Here is a 22,095-nt window from a genome sequence, read left to right as displayed (position 1 = left end):
TTTATCATTATTATTATTATTATTATTATTATTATTATTATTATTTTAGAGACAGGGTCTCTCTCTGTTGCTTAGGCTAGAGTGTAGTGGCACCATCATAGCTCACTGCAACCTCAAACTTCTGGGCTCAAGCAATCCTCCTGCCTCAGCCTCCTGAGTCGCTGGGACTACAGGCATGTGCCACCACACCCAGCTAATAAAGATTTATTTTTCTCTTTAAAATTTTCCCCTTGATGGTTATTATTAAAGACAAATCATGGTATTTTTATCCGTTTAAATTGTCTAGAAAGTTAGTATTTAGAATAATCATGTAGGGCCACAATGTAGTAGAATAAGCTTAGCAAATAAGTACTAGATAAGGTATGCCATCTAGTGGATTTCTTAGGCCCCTACAGTGGTATCATATGGAACTGGGCAAATGTGATAGATATCTTCCCCATCTATGGCCATAAAAAGCTGGAAACTTTTTTTTATTATTTAGAAGACAAAGTCTTGCTTTGTTGCCCAGGCTGGAGTGCACTGATGCAGTCATAGCTCACTGCAGCCTCCTTCAAACTCCTGGGTTCAGGTGATCCTCCTGCCCTCAGCCTTCTGAGTAGCTGAGACTACAGGTACATGCCACCAGGCCTCGCTCGTTTTTCTTAAAAACAGGGTCTATGGTGCCCAAATTGGTATCAAACTCCCAGCCTCAGGTAATCCTGCCTTAGGGCCTCCCTAATGCTGGGATTACAGGCGTGAGTCACCATACCCAGCTCGGAAACTTTTTATGTAAATATTAAAAGCAATAAAATCTCATCTACGCACCTAAATCAGTTACATTATCTTGCAGCAGTCATATTCATTCATTCAGTCATCCTTCCTTCCTTCCCTGTATTCATGCACTCACTCAATAAATATTTACTGACCACCTACTACAAGAAGGCTCTATTATTACTCAGAGTTGACCTCCTTCGAGGAAGTTAGTATTATTAAGCAAAATTTTAAATGACAAATTTAAGGCAAAAATGAGTCAGGAGTTGGTTTAGATTAGGCTTATAATCTAACTCCATAATTTTATGGAACAAATGAAGAAAATTTGACTATATAAATCAGTAGTTACATTTTTTAAAAAATGAACTCATGGGAAATTTTCACTAACCCTTTCCTCACATGCCAGGAAGATAATGACGCAGCATCCAATAGCTGTGTGTACCAGTAGCCTGAAGTGCACCCAGTAACTCCAAAGCAGGAACACAGCCCCAGTACCAACAAGTAACCTTAAAAGGATCCTAAGCATTCAAAATACACATCACAAAGTCCACGTACCAAACAAAGTTCATTTATTTTATTCCCAGTGGGGTCCCTAAAGCCTGCACTTTGTGTCTTTTTAGTTTTATCTGAAACACAATTCTGACAAGCTAAACTTTCATTCCCAAGCATCAATTAAATAAGCGAGGGAGAATTGGGGGGGGAGGGGCTGCTACTTGTAGTCACGCTGACAACATCTGTGAGAAGCAACAGCTGATCACTTATTAATATGGAAAGACAAAGAAAAACTACAAAAACACTCACAAGAACTTTATTAAAAGCCCAAAAATCTAGGGCCTGAAATAGAAAAACCATCACATCGTTTAACTTATTTTAATAATTTTGGGTCAACACTGTGTACAAATTGTTGATGCTGCAGCCACACAGCCACGGAGGAGTGAAATAAAGAGACAAATAAAATTGGATTATCAAATTCAGCTCTATTATTTAACAGCTATGGGATCTTGAAAAAGTTAACCTTTTTATAGTAGTGTAACTGCTGAAATAATCAGAAATGATTCACATAAAGTGTTGGCACAGAGTAGGCACTCGATAAACGTGTAATGAATCAATGTCAACTATTACCATTTTCACAGTACTTTCTAATCACTGAGAGCATAGTCTAATTCCTTATTTTCACACTGAAGGCCCTAAAAAAACATTACAATTTTGTCTGGTGATACTCTATTAAGAAGGGAATTACATAACAAATAGTTGTAGCTTTTGGAACTTAGAGATGTGAACTTAGTAGTATTAAAAACTCACCTATTCAAAGCAATGAATTTTTTTGAGTATGAATTTCAGATAGCCCAGATTTTACAGTTTCAATCACATTTTAAATTTGTGCCAAATCCCTATGTTGCTATTCTGATTTATTTTAGGCCTAAACTATGTTCTTTTGGGTCTTAATCATTTAAAAAATATGTCCTTCATCTCTTCACTTATAAATTACCAAAAATCTGTATAAAAACCTTAGTACAAAACTAAAAGGCACATAATAAAAGAAGTACTCTTAATTCACTGCTGATGGGAGCATAGTTTGGTTTTAAAACCCTTTGGAAGAAATCTGGCAATACATATCAAGAGTTTCAAAAATGTTCACACATTATGATAATTTTACTTCTGAGAATTTATTCTTTCCTCCTTTTAATTATATCTCCATTTCATTTCAAAAAAGAATCTGAAGCAACTAGAACCTATCCTGAGAAAATAACCTAAAAAGTACAGGAGATGTTCACTGGACTATTCTTCACAATAGTGAAAAATACAAAAAACTATAACAAAAAGGAAATGGTTAAATAAATAGTAGTACAGAGCCTCAAACAAATACTAAACATCATTAAAACAGTATTTACCAAGCAGTTATAATAACATGATAAAGTGCTTTTGTTTAAGAAAAAAAATGAGATATAAGCCTAAGCTTATATAATAAGGCTTATATAAGCCTAAGGCTAATATTAATAAACTGTACAGAAAAGACAAAAAATATAACAAAATATTGTCAGTTATATTTAATGGCAGAAAATGCTTGATTTTTCCTCCAATTCTTTTTTTGTTTTCTTCAGTTTCCAAGTATTCTACATGTCTATTACTATCATAATAGAAAAAACACTTTTTATTTTTTAAAATCATGCATCATTTCCCCCTTTTTAAAAGTTGCAAATTCCAAAAACTATGATGATTACTCACCTGTAGGCATAGATGTTGTGGGTGGCACTAGCTATCTTCTTATTCTCATACAATTTGGAAAGAACCATTTTTACCTTTAAAACAGCAGTAATATAAATAAAATATGCTTTTTATCTGCTCTGCAAATAAATGCTAGAAAAATATCTTAAAGCATATTATATTAAAATAATCATTTAAAGAGTTAGACACTGAAAAAGCCATTTCGAAAGTTTTCTTCTTATTTTAAGGGCAAAAACTGGTACTCTCAACTGGTACAAAAATGACAGACCTGGTATTTTTGAGCACTATCAACAAATATTTGGGCACTAACTATGTCTAACACACTGTATATGAAAACTTGATCTCCATACAGAGAATTTTAAATGTAAATGTAAGAATTTCTAAAAATTGGCTCTGAAATTTACCAAACATATATATCCAGTATGGTAGGTGTACAATAACGGTATGTTCCATACGTTATAAAACCAGAACTTTCTCTAGGAATCAAGTAAAGTTCATAGAGGAGGTCACATGAGCCAGGTCATGAAAAATAAGTGGTAGTTCTACATCAAAAGGAAAGATGGGGCAGAAAGAAGACATACCACTCAGAGGAAGCAGAATATAGATATGCAGGAACTAGAGTGATCAGATTTAGCAAATAAAAATAAAGGATACCCAGTTAAATTTGAATTTCAGATAAACAAGTAATTTTCTAGTATAAGTATGTCCCATACAGTAATGTTTATCTGAAATTCAAATTTAACCAGGTATCCTGTATTCTATCTGACAACCCTAGCAGGTACATAAAGGAGGAAGTTTCAGGAAATTTTATGTAGCTGTAACTTAGAGTATGAACAAAATGACAGAAGGTATGTCACAAATGATAAGCTAGGGTCATATCACAAAGGGCCTTGCATAAGAAGTTTAGATTTTTCCCTTGCAGGCAATGGACTGTATGTGTGGGAGTGGATGGAGGGGAAAAGAGAGTGGTCAGACTTTTCAGGAAGGTTGTAACTGACAACAAGTATGGTGGCAGGAAAGACTGAGCTAGACCTGGGGAAATCAATCTGGATCACAAATTGTGCAGTCTTGTGTTTATTGTTTTTTAACCTTTCATGTCCTCAGATTCTTTTTTTTTTTTCTCCCAGAGGCAAGTTCTCCCTACAGAAGAGAACTGGCCTCCTGCAGAAACTCTACAAAGTCTATTCCATGGACAGAGCAGAGGCAGTGTCTCCCTGCAGGAAAGAACCAGCCAGATTCTTGATCAATAGAATAAAGTAGACAATGACCTCCAAAATGTGTTTCAGCTCTCGCAAATTATGATCCTTTAAGTCTAACTATGATCAGAAACAGAAAGAGGATCCAGGATGATCAGATTCAGAACAGAATGTCTTAGGAGGACCCTAGGAAGAAGATTATGAGCAAGGGTGAAACACCAAATAGGATTCCTAAGAGAAAAGACAAGAAGGCTATACCAGAAGCTATTATCTTGACCACAAGGCAATGTAGAAAAGAGCTTCCTCTACCAGAGACTAAAAGAGAGTGAAAAAGCTTGGAATGAAGAACTGTATCCGGAAAGGTCAGGGCTTTAAAAGAGCTTAAAGAGGAGATTAACTGCAAAGACTAAAAGAAAGACAGTAATGCCTAAAACTTTTGGGAAATAATGAGACTTTTAAAAAAAATGTAACTTTACAGATAGTATTGATATTGCCTTGTACATCAATAAAATTTAAGCTGGGCTAAAATACAGAAACAAGGAAGAAGAAAAGGATTATGCTAAAAAGAGAGTAAGAAAGGCAAAGATCTAGCAATATAGTTTTTGACTGAAAAGTCTCCCATTTATATCCCTAGGGAGGAATAAGGTCATATCAGATGAGGAAGCAGAAGGGAAAAGAAATCAAGTAGGGAAGACTGGGCTTACCCTGTCTGTCCACTGTCCCCTTTGTTGAGCAACAGCGGAATGGACTTAGTTTCACAGAACTCCCACTTCACAGGACAAATAATTCTTTTTAACAAGCTATTAAGCATCACACTTTTCTACAGTAAGGCAATGGATATTTCTTATTTAAAGATTCATTAGGAGGTTAAGCCCTAATTAGAGTTTAGATATAATTTTGAAAGCAGTGACAAACAGAAACAAAACAAAATCTTCTATGATTCACAGTAATAATTTAAGAGTAGGAAGATAAGCAAATGCTTTTTATCCTATGTGAAAATTAAACATGAAAGTAAAAATAAGCACAGTACTGCAAAATCATTTACTTTAATTACTTTGGTAAAACAACATCAAAGTGAGCTAGACATAGGAACTTTACCTGTTTGGGACAAACGACTGGAGCCAAGTGTGCCTGAAAAGTACTTCTTCGGTCTGTAATAGGAATGCCGTGATCAATTGGAGGTAATTCTTCTATTTCTATAAATTTAAAGAATGAATTTAAATGAATTTTTTTAAAACTTACATTTAAACACTGAAAAATTGGCAATGGGGGAGAATTAGGAAAGAAATGTAAATTATATGGCAAATCAACTAAAACAGCCATTAATAACCATCTACCAAAATTAAATCTAAATCATAATTTTAAGCAAAAAGTTTCTAAGTATATTTTATTAATACATAAGATAAAAATACTTATAAATGATTTTCACCTGCCAAAGTTACCCAGCGGAAGTGATGGGTTGGGATTCAAATCCTGGACTTTTGTGGTAGTGTATGTGGGTACGATATCTAACATAATATCTAATTTTTAAGAGTGTAAAGTGGTCCTGAAACCAAAGACTAATAGCTGTTAATATAGAACAACTTATTCATCCATTCCATTATTGACAGACCTCTGGGTTGGGTCTTTAAATGACTTTATATTGTGTAGCTATAATATTTTCTGCTAACAAAACTATTCCTATTTCAATATGATGAAATTAAACACAACGGTAATAATTCAAATTGGTATTCCATAAAGAGTATCATGATTTCCAATTATTCTGACTCTTAAATTTGAGAATCACTGATTAACACCCTAAACTCTGTTGAGAAACTTAACTAATCTGGCTGCTACTACCTACCTCACTTAGGATGAAAAGTTACTGAAGACAAGAAACCAGGTTCATGTAGAATATTTTACCCTCCCTTTAACATTGCCCTTTTCTTGATTTTGACCACTGTACTAATACAGTGATTAAGTCAAATACAGTATTAAGGTCGATATGAACAAATGACTTATTGATACTATTTATGACTGTGACTTTTACCCTTTTTCTTTTAATGGTGGATCCCATTTCCCAAAAGTCATATGTCAAATCTACAAATAAATAAATGATTAAAATGGGAGCTACTTGGGTTAAAGTATGAGGAGGAGCAGCTGGATCCTCCCCACTCTTACATTTCTTCTTTATCCTCTTCCACTAATCCTGGGACAGCATTGAGAAACATTAAACCGTCAAAATACTGTTTAAAAACTACTGTATAATGGCATAGGAAACTCCTCGCCTTCAAACAGAATGAATTGTTCCCCCTGGTCTATCAAGTTTTTGTAAGAGACTCGGAACAGTAACATTCAAAATTTTAAAACACTAAAATTGAACACACTTTCATATAGAAACATAGAACTAGTTTTATCACATCAACCTGTTTTTAAGTTGAATACTACTTGATTATGGAACAAATTTGTTTAAACAAAAACTAAATTCTTGGTCAGCATGGTGGTTCATGCCTGTTATCCCACCACTTTTAGAGGCTGAGGCAGGAGGATCACTTGAGCCTATGAGTTCAGGGCCAGCTTGGGCAACACAGAGAGACCCCATTTCCTTAAGGGGAGAAAAAAAACAAACAAACCTAAACTTTTTTTTTTTTTTTTTTTTGAGACAGAGTCTCACTCTGTTGCCCGGGCTAGAGTGCCGTGGCGTCATCTTAGCTCACAGCAACCTCAAACTCCTGGGCTCAAGCAATCCTCCTGCCTCAGCCCCCTAGTAGCTGGGACTACAGGCATGCGCCACCATGCCCGGCTAATTTCTCTATATATTTTTAGTTGTCCAACTAATTTCTTTCTATTTTTAGTAGAGACGGGGTCTCGCTCTTGCTCAGGCTGGTTTCGAACTGAGCTCAAACAATCCGCCCGCCTCGGCCTCCCAGAGAGCTAGGATTACAGGCGTGAGCCACCGCGCCCGGCTCAAACCTAAACTCTTAAAAGGCATTTTATTAGCTTTAATTTCAGTGGCTGCACTTTCAGTTAATATATTTGTGAGCACAGATTAAAATTTAACCCAGAGATATCAGGAGATAGCTGACATAGCTTCAATATAGAAATATAAAAACAGGATATGAATTGAAAACATTAAAAGCCTTTTTTAGTTTCAATTTCTCCCATCACTAAATCAGAACTTAGTAAGTAGCAAAAAAACAAAAGGTAAATTTCCATTTTTTCTCATCATTGATAGACTTGGCAAACACCAAAATGGCCAAGGGACAGGAGAAAAAAATCTCAGTTATCTGCAAATTAATAACTCCTTCCTAAAATCTGAGAGTTTACTAAATTTCTGTATCATTCCAAAGAACAATACATAATACTATAACACTACCTCCCCATTTTCCTTAAAGGAAACCAGTTAGGTTACATTATACCTGTTCGATTCTCACTGGTATCAAAATCCAATGCTTTAACTGGATTTTCTGGCTGGCATGCTAAAATGACATCCTCTTCATATTCAACATCTTCCTCTTCAGTTTTCTTCTTTACATCTGGACCTATGTAGACATGAGACATTATGATTAATTTATGAAGCAAGTAAGAAATTATGCTTTTAAAAAATCATTAGGTCCTGGTCTCTAAACACCATTCTTCAACAGAAGAAAAAAGGCTCCTAGGAAAAGTGGTTCATTCCAGGGTTAGGGCAAGGAAAACACAAGATGAACCTGGAGTATCATGTGGTTCCAGAAATTAGGAAATCCTCAAAAAAAGATGGGATTTATAAAAAGAACACAGGAACCAACCTGAAAGAGCTCCTGATGGCCAAAGATGGAACAATTTGATCAACAAAATAAATAACGATAATATAGAATTTTAACCCATGGAATAAAATAATATACATGAGTTCATACTGATATAAACAGTTAAACAAATAAATGCAAAAATGGGGAAGAGAGACATCTATTCCTCACAAGAATTCTAATTACTAAGTGAAGAAAGAAGGAAGGAAATAGATAATCAGCATTAGGCAAACATCATGGTAATAAATATGGTTGACAAGATCCACTGATGGATATTTATTAATAAATAAATGGGTGGGTGAAAATTTAAGGAGAATAGGATATTAGTATAGCCTCAAAGTACCTCCCTCAAGATACAAAGAGAAAGATAGTAACTGTGATGATTAATTTTACATGTCAACCTGGCTAGGTAGGCCACAGTACCCAGATATGTGGTTAAACACTATTCTAGAAGTTTCTGTGAAGGTATTTTTGGGCTGAGATTAACATTTAAATCAGTTGACTTTCAGTAAACCAGATTGTCTTCAATAATGTGGGCCAGCCTCATCCAATCAGTTGAAGGCCTTAAAAGAAAAACACTAACCTCACCAGAAGAGAAAATTTTTCCAGCAGATGACCTCTGGATTCAAACTGTAACAACAACTCTTCCCTGGGTCTCTAGTCTGCCAGCCTATCCTGCAGATTTTGGATTTGCCAGCCTCTACAATTGTATAAGCCAATTCCTTAAAATACATCTCTCTCTCTCTCTTTCTATGTATAATCCACATATATACACATACACACACATCCACATCCTATTGGGTCTGTTTCTCTGCAGAATCCTGACTATAGGATTTACAGTGGAGATACCTGGCAGGAATCTTCTTAACTAAGGGATCAAGGTAAACATCACCAATAATGAGGCATATTGACATCATGAACCCCTTGATATGATACACTATGAAGGACACAGTATCATTTTTGTGGTATTCTTACCAAAAATGGATAATCTGACACCAATCATAAGAAAACATTGGACAAAACCAAACTGAGGAGCATTCTACAAAATAACTGAGAAGTATTCTTCATAAGTCTCAACATTGTAAGAGGAGGAGAGGGGAGAAGAGGGGAGGGGAAAAAGAAAAGGAAAAAATCCTAAAAAATCAAAATAATGAATTATACAACACAAATCAATAACTGAAAGTTGAAGAGTGGCTAAACTATATTATGGATAAAGGTAGGAAAAATACCATTTTTAAAATCGATTATTAAAATTTCCTAAGAGTTTCCTAAGACTTCCTGAAGTCCTAAGTTTTAACTGGAATATATTCCATTTTGGCAATTGTTCCCATTCTAGAAAGGCAGACTGACAAAAATTAATTTTGTTTTGAGAATTCTGAAATCACTTTTCTCACAGATGTCCTGAGATGCTATAAAATCAGAATACAGATCATAGAAAGTTAAAGAAAATATGTGAAAAAAGACTTACACAGAATATCTTCCATGCAATTTATCTCTTTGATCTTAACAGCAACAGTATAAATATCTGGATCTACAGAAAAGTGGTAAAATGTTCTAAAAAATATATATACTACTATCAATTTTAAATGTATACTGATTTTGCTAAGGGAATCCTAAATAACTGGTTCCCTATAAATAACCTTTTAAAAAATTAGTAAGTAAACTATTAGATTCTTTTTTAATTCCTCTTTTTCCCAAATTGAAAACAATTCTACCAGTGGTAACAATAAAACTCTATCTGGGTATTATTTTGCTCTCCAAAAGGCCTTTGTGGTAAGTGAAACAAAGACCAGCAAAGTGAAGTAACAGGAAACATTAGATTTCCTCGTTGTCATATACTTAATGATGCAAGACTAATAATAATAGAGCAAAATATCAATTTTTAAATGTTCTGAAATTAGTGGTGACAGTGGCACAACTTTGGGAATATACTAAAAACCACTGACTTGTATACTTTAAAAGGGTAAATAATTAAGGCATGGGAATTATATCTCAATAAAAAATCGATTTTCAAAGTTAATTTCTATATCCTAATAGTAGTCACTATTTTTTTTTTTTTTTTGAGACAGAGTCTCACTGTGTTGCCTGGGCTAGAGTGTCGTGGCGTCATCCTAGCTCACAGCAACCTCAAACTCCTGGGCTCAAGTGATCCTCCTGCCTCAGCCTCCCAAGTAGCTAGGACTACAGGCAGGTGCCACTGTGCCCAGCTAATTTTTTTTTTCCTATTTTTTTATTAGTTGTTTGGTTAATTTCTTTCTATTTATAAAAGAGACGGGGTCTCGCTCTTGCTCAGGCTGGTCTCAAACTCCTGAGCTCAAGCAATCCTCCCACCTCGGCCTCCCAGAAATATCCTAATAGTGGTCACTATTCTTTCCAAAATTCTTTTTCTATTAACAGTAGACTCACTTGAAGTTAATTTATATAGTCCAATAGTTCATAAGGAATGTTACAAAGTTCACATTACCTTAACAACAGTCAAAGAGGACAGAGATTTTAGGTCCAAGTTCTTTCACCATAATATTCTACTTCTATATGAGTATACTGTAGTCCTCTTTTATCCTTGGGGGATAGTTCCAAGAACCCCCATGGATGCCTGCAACCATGGACAGTAAGAAACCCTATACATACTATGTTTTTTTCCTATCCATAGATATCTATAATTGAGTTTAATTTATAAGTTAGGCACAGTATAATATTAACAATTAATAACAAGAACAATTATATAGTAATGATGTACTGTAATAAAAGTTTGTGAATGTGGTCTCTTTCTCTCAAAATATCTTACTGTACTGTACTCACCCTTCTGATGATGTGAGATGATAAAATGCCTATTTGAGGCGATTAAGTGATGGAATGGGATGGCACAAGATTTCATCACATTAACAGAATGGTGCACAATTTAAAACTTATGAATTATTTATTTCTGGAATTTTCTATTTAATGTTTTTATTTTATCTATTTATCTTGAGACAGTATCACTCTGTTGCCCTGGGTAGAGTGCAGTGGCATCACTGTAGCTCACTGCAACCTCAAACTTCTGGGCTCAAGCGATTCTCCTGCCTCAGCCTCACCAGTAGCTGGGACTACAGGTGTATGCCACCACACCCGGCTAATATTTCTATTTTTAGTAGAGACAGGGACTCACTCTTGTTCAAGCTGGTCTCAAACGCCTGAGCTCAAGCAATTCTCCCACCTAGGACTCCCAGAGTGCTAGGATTACAGGCGTGAGCCACCGTGCCCAGCCCATTTAATATTTTTAGACCACAGATGACCATGAGAAACTCAAACCATGGAAAGCGAAACCTCAGATAAGGGGTGACTACTCTAACATGAAATCAAAGAGGCTAAATCTTATAGAAAGAAATAACCATAATTACATGAGTAAATAAACTTCCCAGAGAAACTTATATTTTATTATGTAAAAAACCATAAGCCAGAATACAGATTTTCATATAAAATTTCAATTAGAATATTTACATAAAAATTTAATTACTATAAAAAAGTATTGATATTGAGTATTGATAGTAGTTTTCAATCCTACCTGGTTCTGTCAGCTGAGATTTTTGTATTAGAACATCTCTTATTTTTTCCACCCACAGGTAAAGAATACTTTCACCAATATTTTGTCTAAATAAAATGCAGAGAAAAAAATTTGTTATTTCAAAAAATTACCTTCTCAAATTCAAGAAAACACAAATATATTTACAACCCAAAACATTTATACAATCTAACCATGGCTTTTTAAAAAGAATTTATAAAAACATGATGAGTACTTAATATAATTCATAACAACATTAAAAATTCCAACTGGCTCAAAAATTAGCATGGCTTACTTAAAATAAGCAGAACAGTTGTAACCAAAGAAGGGAATAAAAATTTCTGAACTGGATGGACTAGGAAATGTAAATGTGACTTAGTTGCTACCAGTAGATATAGTTTTAGTATTGATGTCCAATCATTGCTTGCTTTTCTAAACTTTTTAAACAATTTCAAACCACTAATTTGGTACACTTTTCATTTAGCATACTTATTTCAACAAAGAATGCAAAGCATACGGGGAACTCCTTCGGGGAGTCAATTTACATGATCTAAAAGACAATTCAACAATTTTATATTCATACCTTGTTTTTGACAAAATATCCTATTGCCTAAATTGATTCATTTTGGTTCCAAATGATGTTTAGCTGCCTCAGATAATTAAATCCATCTCAAAGGATCACTGAGGAAAAAAATGTGTCATGGGTTTTAAAGTCATGTCCACAGTTATGTTAAATGATGGCAACAGCAGTAAAATAAAAACCCAAGTGTCTACTCTTTAGAGAATGACACTAATTTAGGTAAGTTTTAGTGTGCATTAGATATCACCACTCTACTTCACAGCAACACTTTACCTCCTTCCTCCAAAAGTTCCCCTTGAAACCATTATCTCTCTTTATCATCACTCATCAGCACCCACCAAAGGAGACTTTCAAAACAAGCATACGGAAGAAAATAACAGTCTTTAAACTATTCTATACCTCAAATCTTCCCCATCACACCCACAATTCTTAGCACTAAAACAATCCTCTATGTATTCTTTTGAAACCTTTCTTTTTAGAGAAAGCAAAAGTCAATTGGAAGGTTTGAAAACATTGAGAATGTTGGTGAATTTCTTTTAAACAATTCCCATTCCTATCCTCTCTTCTCAATAAAAGACTCAGAGTAATAGAGACAGTGTAAAGTAAAATGTATTGAGTATATACTAAGCCCCAAGTACATTATATATATCAACACATTTAATCTCAAGTGTCCAGTGAAGTACGTAATTTCCCTATTGTACAAATGAGAAAACAAACCTACAGAGATCAATTAACTTGTCCAAGATAGTCTTATAAGCACTAAGAAGCCCAGAGCTGGAATATGAACTCAAGACTGAAGTTCAAAGTTCAAGCTGACTACATTTTGTTCTCCTACCAAATAGCTATAACCTTAGCCAAGTAAGCCACTTGAATCTTAGGCAAGCAAGCCACTTGAACTCTTTTCCTCATCTATAAAATGAAAGGTTTAAAGCACCTTGTCTCCAAAGGTCTACAATTTCTGGGTATAAGAAATAAAAAAAAAAATTTTTTTGAAACAGAGCCTTGCTCTGTTGCCTGGGCTAGAGTGCCCTGGTGGCAGCAACCTCACAGCAACCTCAAACTCCCAGGCTCAAGCGATTTTCCTGCCTCAGCCTCTGGAGTACCTGGGACTACAGGCACATGCCACCACCCCCAGCTAAGTTTTTCTATTTTTAGTAGTGGGGGGGTATCCTTGTGTCTTGCTCTTGCTCAGGCTGGTCTCCAACTCCTGAGCTCAAGCCATCCTTCCTCCTCAGCATCCAAAGTAGCTGGGATTGCAGGTGCTAATCTCAGTTACTGTGTCTGGCAATAACTGTTATTTTACTTGATCTATTTTGTGAATAACTATACTTCAATAACAATTCCATACAGAACAATCAAAACAAAGTCAAGTTACTTCTGACTCTAATTTTACCTATGGCTCTAATTTTTGTAGCTTTCCTTTTCCAATATTTATATTTGTTGGCGCACAGGTAAAGCTATTCACTAAAATGCATTAGGGTGTGTGGTCTTAAACAAACGATTTAACCTGATTTTCAGTCACCTCATTTTCAAAGTGAGATGATTTTTTAAATAGGAACAGTAAAAACAACAGCGGCTACTATGTGCTAAAGTATGTTACATGGAGTACGTCATTTAATCCTGATATTATCCCCATTTTACATATGAGGAAACAGACACAAGGAGGTCATTTCAAAAACTGACTCCAGAAGCCTTGCCAAAAAGGCCTTAAGCTCAGCTTGACTAAACTTTAGACAGACTTCTTCCTAACTAACTCTAGGCTCTGATGTCCCTTTTCTTAGAGTATTTTCTTTAGAAAACTTGTCATTGTAAACTTCTTGTCTGCCCCTTTGAGGTACGTATAAATCTTTTTATAGGAGCCTCTTGTCCATTTTACAACCCAGGAATGTCTTTCTCAAGGACGTGGGAGCCAGCCCTTTGAAACATAATCACCAAGGAAGAAGACAATGCCCCTATCTCCCAGTCTCTGTGGGAGGGCAGAAAGCTAACTTCAATGGGCACAGAAGGGCAAACACAGACGGCCTAATCACAAAGAGAAATATTTGCTAACCAAGCAGTAACTCAATATGCCCAACACATCACATAAACTAATGGGCCCCTTAACATCTAGTACTTTTCCACTAGCTCATCCCAGTCCTTAAAAACCTTTCGGCCTTTTGTTTCAGAGGAGTTGAGCTCAGACTTAGTTCTGGCCTCTCCCTCCTATTGTAGAAGCCTCGAATAAAGTCTTCATTGCGTGTTTAACTCTGTACTGTGCAATTTTTGCTTTGACAAGCCTCACTCACCAACATTAAAATCTAAGACTCCGTGATATGTCAAAATGTGAAGAGCTGTAGGAAATTATAAAAATTATTTTCTTGGATTTATCAATTAAATATTGTTGAAATGGATCATCACAAATTCAAATACTATAAAAAAATTTTAATCCCTTTCATTTTCTCTTAAACAATAATATTCTAAGCATCTGAAATTTATTTATCTTTTGTTTTATTAAAATAGTTATTTTCATTTATTCAAAATATCTACATGCAAAATATTTAAATAAAAATTAGGTATGATAACCAAACTACATCTAATCAGTTACCAAATTCTAATTTACATTTTTAAATATTTCTTAAACTAAGCATTCTTCTCCATGCACATTTTGGTTGCTTTAATAAAGGTCTCCTCTATATCCCTCCTGAATTACTGACTGCTCTTCCTCTAGTGTTCATCCCTTCCTTCAAACTCTACATGGTCTTTCTACTTACTACTCCTCAACCCCAACCCTACCCAGCCTACCCTCCACACTGCCACACAAATCTGATTACTTCATTTTCCTGCCTAAAATGCCCAAGATAATAGCCAACTCCTTATCCCAGCTTACAGGGTCTTTCCTTTTATACCTTCCCCAATTTATATACCTGGCCTCTTAAACTACTTGCTAAACTCTGAAGACACCAGGTTGCTTCGCACCTATGTGATTTTGCTCTCACAGTTCCCTCTGCCAGAAAAGTGCTCTGGCTCTGATAAACTGGCAAACCCTGCTCAAAGGTCACCTTCACAATGGGACCTTCCCCTAAACCTCACCCACCTTCCCACAAACGGTTTGTTGCTAAAACTTCAAATAGTGTTACTATACCACTTGGTCAAACTTCTCAGTAATTATCTCATTATATGGTACAGATACACATTAATTTTCTTTTTTTATTGAGAGAAGGTCTCACTCTGTTGCCCAGGCTGAAGTGCAGTGGCACCATCACAGCTCACTGCAGCCTGGAACTCCTGGGCTCAAGTGATCCTCCTGCCTCAGCCTCCTGAACAGCTAGGACTACAGATTTGCACCACCATACCTAGCTAATTTTTTTATTTTCTGTAGAAACAGGGTCTTGCTATGTAGCCCAGGCTGGTCGCGAACTCCTGGCCTCAAGTGATCCTCCCGCATCAGCCTCCCAAAGTGCTGGGATGATGGATGCGAGCCACCATACCCAGCCTGATCTTAATTTTTAATCTCAAACTCCTAACAGAGTGCCAGCATACAGGAGACACTCAATAAATGTGGCAACTAACTATACTGTAGTTCATGTTCTTATCTAAGCAGAAATCAAATTTAGTATTCAAAAGTATGATAAATACACAAACCTCCATAGTGTTATAATATTTAGAATCATAATAAAACTATAAACATTAAGAACTATAGTCATACATTTATGTCATTTTTAATTTTTTAAGACCAATATTTTTCATTTGCACCCCCTGCAGGAATTATATGGAAAATATGATCAAAAGGTGTCACACAGAAGTTTTAGAAACAAAGCCCAGCATAGTGGTGCAAACCTGTAATATCAGCTACTCAGGAAGCTGAGGCAGGAGGATCACTTGAGCCCAGGAGTTCAAGGCCAGCTTGGGCAACATAGCAAGACGCTGTCTCTTAAAAAAAAAAAGTTTTAAAAGTAAAATATATATTTTTACTTAGACCACATGTATGAAAATAAAACCAGTGGACAGGAGTTACTCAAGTACTTTTAATAAACAAGACAATAGGACCCATATTCTATCTTTAGAACAAACTGCTTTGTAACTTCTGATGCTTCCTAAGTCTCAAATAGCTCCATTGAACTAGTCAGGGAGAACAGGCAAGCTGTGTCCTGTGGGAGGGTATCACCTAGTAAAAGAAGGACTTTCTGGAATGGGAATAGGTAGATAGGAAAAAAAAATCTAACTGATGAATGTACTTAACACAATGGAAGCCAAGTGTGCAAAGATTTTCAAGAAGGAAGAAGTTGTCACTACCACCAAAAGTCAGGTAAGAGCTGAAAAATGACCACCAGACGAACAATTCAGATGTTAGTGGTGAACAAATTTGCAGTATACTTATTCTACTTTAAGCAGGGAAATAAATTGGCAAATAAGAGTAAATGAAGGATTACAGAAAGAAGTTTGCTGGGGGGCACAAAAGTTAGAGTGGCCAGTAAAGTTAGGGAAACGTATTAGAAAACATTTAATTGAAGAAATAATATTTACACGCTCAGGATGTCACAATCACTAAGTGGGAACCCAAGGAAGACCATACTTGCTCTAAGAAGGAACAAGTAGAATGGATTCCTCAATGACTTACCATTTCCTAATTAAATATTTTAGGAGGAAAAGAAACCTGGCCTAGATCCCAGGGACACAAAGGGGGTACTCTCACTGTACCAAATGGAGTGGCCACCTAGAACATATATATAATACAATCCTTACTAGATCCTGGATTAGAGTAAAAGTGATATTCTAGAACGTTATTTATATTACTAAATTAATAAATCTAGTTAAAATTATCTAAATCACTGTCATATCTTCTCTAGACTACTGCATTAGCCTCCTAACTAATGTCCCACATCTATTCTTGCTACCTTGCAATCAGTTCACCAAACAGAAATAGGATGATCTTTTCAAAATGCAAATCTTCTCATGGCACCTCACTATCTAAAACTCTTGTCTGCTTCCAACTATTCTTAGGATAAAGACAAATCCTTAATGTAACCTACACAACTGCACAGAAGCTCCCCAGACTACCTCTCCAGGTCAGTTTCCTACATGCTCCCTTCTTTCCCTCCTCCGTCTCTTACCACTTCATATTACCATTACTGTTTCCTGAAATGTGCCAACCTCCCTCACACTGAACCTTTCTGCATGCCGTGGCCTCTCACTGGAGTTGTATTCCCCTAATTAACTCAGTTGTTAAGTCAAACAAGCATCCCTGACCTCCTAGACTAGGTTAGGTCTTGTTTTAAACTCAACTATTTCTGTTTATCTTTCTTTTGTAGAACTTATCATAGCTATAGTTTTACATTCATTTTCACAATGTTATAAGGAGTATCTCTCCTTCCAGTGAATTCTAAATACCATGAAAAAAGACACTATCTCTGTTTTTGCTATCTAGGATCTAGTACAGTGCCTGTCACGTAGTATTTGTTAAATGAGGGAATGAAAGAATGAATGAATGAAAATACAGTATTTCAATAGACTCTTAGTTTTATGGACTAATACCAGAGAAATCACCATTCAAAGTACATATAAGTTTAGTAAATAATCTTAGGATTCTGCTGTTACCAATTTCATTCTACAAACCCTATGAAAATATCAAAATAAGAGCAGTATCTCTGAATTTACATTCATAAGTTGGCTAAATGTTTTTATAGCTATTAGCTCTAAATATTACTGTATTTTTATAAATAGAAGCTGTCAAATGTATATACGAAATTATATAACTAACCTTTTCAGTACTTTTCAAGTGAATCCTTTTTGTTAATAGAAAATGGCTTAACAAAAAGTTCAGAAAGGTTCTAACATACCACAGTTTCTACAAAAAGTCCACAATATAATTGCTAACAGGATTTTTTTAAATCACCTGCCACTTACATATATATTTCCTCAAGGCTATTCGATAAATCCGCACGTTCTTGCCCTTTAAGCCAAGGAGCACTAAGATTAAATACAACACAAAAAGATTATTCAAATATTGTGTTTATGTCTCAAACAAATTACTGATTAAATCACAAATTGGTTTTATTTAGCTTTTGAAAATTATCTATTTTCATTAAAAAGTTGTCTTATATTTGTGTAAATCCGTATAGTTCCAAAATGCTTTTATTACCATTAACTTATTCAGTCCTCCCAAGAAACCATGACAAAACAAACACTAATATCAAATTGTAATGATTTAGAAATCAAGGGTGGGTTCATAGGGTATATCATAAACCTGCCTAAGTCTACGTAAGTGGCAGAACAGGTTCTAGAATCTAAATTTCCAGATTCACAGTGTTTGCCAGCAATAAATAAAAATAAAAATGTATAGAACCATTATTAACACTAAGCCTTAATACTATGGTTTTAAAACACTTGCATAAAAAGTAATTACTCTAATTACAAATTCTAGTAATTGAAATTTTTTTATACAATTCTGTTACCATGGGTTTATACATATTACTAAGTGAAGGGGGAAAGGTAGATGGAAGGTCACTTGCATTTACAGGTGACCTTTACTTATAAAGATCAAGCTTGAATTGCTATGAAGATAGTTCCTCAACAATGAAGGGAGGGGGCAGGGAGAAACACGAAGCGTCATGGATAATTAGGCAGAGGCACATCAAGGAACTGTGGCTAGATAAAGAGGTTAGGAGAAACTTTAAGGGCCAGGGTTTCTAGATTACTAGGTTGTCTAAAGAGCAAGGTTTCCTTCCTCATCTCTAAAGACAATTATGTAGATATTTTACCCCTATCAACCCTGTGATTCTCTTGTCTACTAAGTGGCATATTCAATGTGTTTTATATAATTTAATTTATTTAAATGCTCTGTATCAAACCCAAAAGATATTTTAAATTTCTATTTACATTTTAGTAAGAAAGGTATCTTATATAAACACAATGTACAGAATAGAGAAATATCTTTGAAAGTATAATCTTTTTATAAAAATATAAATGTAGAAATATAACTTACTTCAACTGATAAATAGGTGGAGCTGTACCTGGGTATTCATTTGGTAGCATCACCTACAATGCAGTTCAAAAACAAATTTGTTTACACTTCATCAAGGTTCAAAAATAACTATATAAAGCTAGTAACTGGACAAAAAGTGTTAGAAAATAAGGGGGAGGAGGACAGAGATTAAAGGAAAAGGAAAACTGTAATAGGGGCAATATACCCTAACCCCAAGTGGACACAGTGGCATTAGAACATTTTCTGGGTATTTTTCTGAAGAAATACTGAAAAATATCCTATGAAACATTGTTAAATATATGAAATAGTTAACACATAACAGAGAACCATACACATTTCTTTTCAAATCAGTATTATTATAAAAACAAACACTGGCAAAAACTCAATTTAGCACCTTTTATGCTGAAAGCACATATTAGCAGTCATCAAAGATTAAGCATTAAGAAAGTCATCCATTTATTTTATCCTAACTATAACTGATTCTTAATTAATGAAGAAATCAGCATCTATTCTATGAATCACCTACTAACCTGTTCTTCTTCACAAATGTTAGCCGTCTTTCCAGGTTTAGATTCTCCATTAGATGGAGAAGCTAATGAAAAGACGCAAAACTCCAGTCTGTCAAAGGTACATTAACACTTTAAGTAATTCAAAGAAGTGGGATAAGAAAAATTGAAACTATCAATTAAAGCACGATTTGAGAGTGATCTGAGATTTAACTACCCATATGTTTAGATGATCAACCATTGAAAAAGCCAACAACAAAGATAATTTAGAAAATAACACACAAAAATAATCATTAGAATATAACACTTATTCATATAGCTAATACTGGAACCGGAAAATGGCTGTAGAGAAGGGGGTAAAATACCTGCAAGCAAAGTGTCCATTTAGGGTCATCTATATCGTCGCTAATTCTAATACAAAATATTTTGGCACAGTCATCAATAACACACCATTCCTCTCCATAAATGGCTGCCATAGCTTCGATTTCCTCATTCTGAAAGAGGTGATTAAAAAAAAAGTCAACAAATGTACATATCCTAAAAACCTATTCTTAATACTTTTTAAGGTATTTACATACAGCATCACTAGCCTAGATGAAGGATCCTTGGATGAGCCCATTAGCAGGCCACACATTATTAACATCACGTTCTACTCTCTAGGTGGTTGCCATACAGCATTGCAATGACTGGATCCTGCCTTGCTACCACATTACCGTGCTTTTGACCACTTTTGAGCCAAAATATCTAGGCACTCCATACCTTGTAGTGAGATTCACAAGTGAAAACACAAACCTATCTTCTGTTTCACCCTCTCTTTTTTAGCTGGTAATCTCCACCCTCACTCCCACGCCCCATACCATTACTACACATTATCCCTATATTCCTGCAGTGTATCTCACTCACTGTATCTCATTGTTCTTTCTGGTTTTGATTATTTTGAGGGGGGTTGGGAGAGTGAGGCACAAGGCTAAGGTGTTTGGGGGTCTTATTGGCAATCAAACCCTTGAAAGATTTCAGAAATTATTTTGGCTTAGGGTTAAAAAAGAAAAATAACTGGACCTAAAGGTGAAAAATGGGAAGCAAAGTATGTATTCGACTTCGTATAATCTTATTTTGTCCTCACTGCCCTGTAGGAAAAGGCTTATGAGCGCCCACGTAAACGATGCACAGGGAATGCTCAAGGCCAAGAGGATTAAGATTCGGTGGGCTCTCAGGCAACTGCAAGGTCTGTATTATTTCCCTTTTACAATGGCGGAAACCGGGTTTCTCAAGTGGTTTATCCAAGGTGAGCTGGCGGCAACAGGGAACGAAGTTAAACTCGGGTCTCTGCCTTCGGCCCGGAGCTGCTCAGTCGCGTGCTAATGGCTGACGAGGACACGGTCCAGGCAGGCCGAGGCTGTAGCCGCAGAGAAGCCGCCGGCCCGAGAACTCTCGACCGAGGGGAAGCTCCGGGAAAATGGTACCCAGTGCAACAAGCGGTGCGGCCGGGCGGCCCGGGCGGTGCAGGCGAGACCCGGGACGGCCCCGGGCGAAGGGCCCCTCGGCTGACGAGGCCTGGGACCGCAAGGCGAGGCCGAACCGAGCCCGGAGGGTTAGCGCTCCGCCGGGGCCTCACCTGCCTCTGGTCGCTCCCTGCGTCCCCCTCAGCCATGTGGCCCCGGGAACGGCCTTGCGGCCGCCGCCTACCAAGTCCGGAGCGCGGGGGCGGAGCGCTGCGGCTGCGAACTGAGCGCGGGCTGCGGCGCGGCCCGACCCGGAACCTCAACAGGGCCGCACCACGCCGCCCGCCTCTACTTCCGGATTGCGGCCAGGGGGTGCAAGGGGCTCCCGGCCCCTGGGCTGTGGGAGGGGCTCCCCGCCTGGCCCCAGTGCTAGCTCTTTTCCTCTGGCTTGGCAGAGAGCCGGGAGACGCAGCCCGCCGGAGGAGCTGCTGGAGGCTTTCTCGGCTCTGTCTCCTGGAAGTTCGCCAGGGTTGGGGGCTTCTGCTTGCCCGGTGTGGCCTCGGCACTATCGGAACCCCTAGGAGACGTTGGGGACTCGAGTTTACCGCCGCATTCCGGCAGGAGACTCAACCACAGTCCCAGACTCGTCTTTGTATTTCAAGGCAGGGTTTTGTTTTTGTTTTTTTAAAAAACATGTTTTAAGTTGTTTTGTCTGATTTTGGCAGAGCTAGATTTGATTTACCAAAAACAGGAGAGCCAAAGAAGGCAGGCTGCAGTTTTGAAAGCGTGAGGAAAAACCTTACTCTCACTTACTGTTGTACTGAGATGGTTTTCTTTCGTGACCTTGAACATTGTGTCTGACGGCAACTTTTGTCTGAGGCGCTAATTATTCCTGTCAACGTAAGGATCATTGTTTCATCCAAAAAACGTGAATCAGTTTGTGTCATTTCTCCCTCATCCACACCACTTAGTTTTGATGACACATTCCAACACATTGATTATGGATTATATCGGTCACCTTATTCAAGACACCTCAGCCGAGACATTTATTCTCTTTTTCGCAAGGCATTTTATCCCTTCTTGCCTCACTTTTCTTCACACATATACACAAAAACTCAAAACCTTAATCGTG

At 36.7% G+C, this 22,095-nt stretch overlaps 1 protein-coding gene across 1 annotated transcript in view; it reads right to left on the bottom strand.

The window, feature by feature from the left end:
- Window positions 1–21,175, bottom strand: part of IMPACT (impact RWD domain protein) — a 25,126-nt gene extending 3,951 nt beyond the window's left edge. Inside the window, exons 1-9 of the mRNA XM_012641763.1 lie at window positions 21,137–21,175; window positions 19,887–20,015; window positions 19,016–19,068; window positions 17,938–18,000; window positions 11,478–11,563; window positions 7,571–7,693; window positions 6,987–6,992; window positions 5,271–5,368; window positions 2,977–3,050 (exon numbers count right to left, since the gene is read on the bottom strand). Of these exons, the coding sequence (XP_012497217.1) occupies window positions 2,977–3,050; window positions 5,271–5,368; window positions 6,987–6,992; window positions 7,571–7,693; window positions 11,478–11,563; window positions 17,938–18,000; window positions 19,016–19,068; window positions 19,887–20,015; window positions 21,137–21,172 (668 nt within the window). The 5' untranslated portion in view covers window positions 21,173–21,175. The remainder of the gene's footprint in view (window positions 1–2,976; window positions 3,051–5,270; window positions 5,369–6,986; window positions 6,993–7,570; window positions 7,694–11,477; window positions 11,564–17,937; window positions 18,001–19,015; window positions 19,069–19,886; window positions 20,016–21,136) is intronic.
- Window positions 21,176–22,095: the final 920 nt, after the last annotated feature.

Source organism: Propithecus coquereli, unplaced genomic scaffold (assembly GCF_000956105.1).
Source record: "Propithecus coquereli isolate 6110/MARCELLA unplaced genomic scaffold, Pcoq_1.0 Scaffold17, whole genome shotgun sequence".
NCBI classification, from domain to species: Eukaryota; Metazoa; Chordata; class Mammalia; order Primates; family Indriidae; genus Propithecus; species Propithecus coquereli.
Note: the sequence above shows the minus strand (reverse complement) of the source record. Positions and strands in the feature narration are given on the sequence as shown.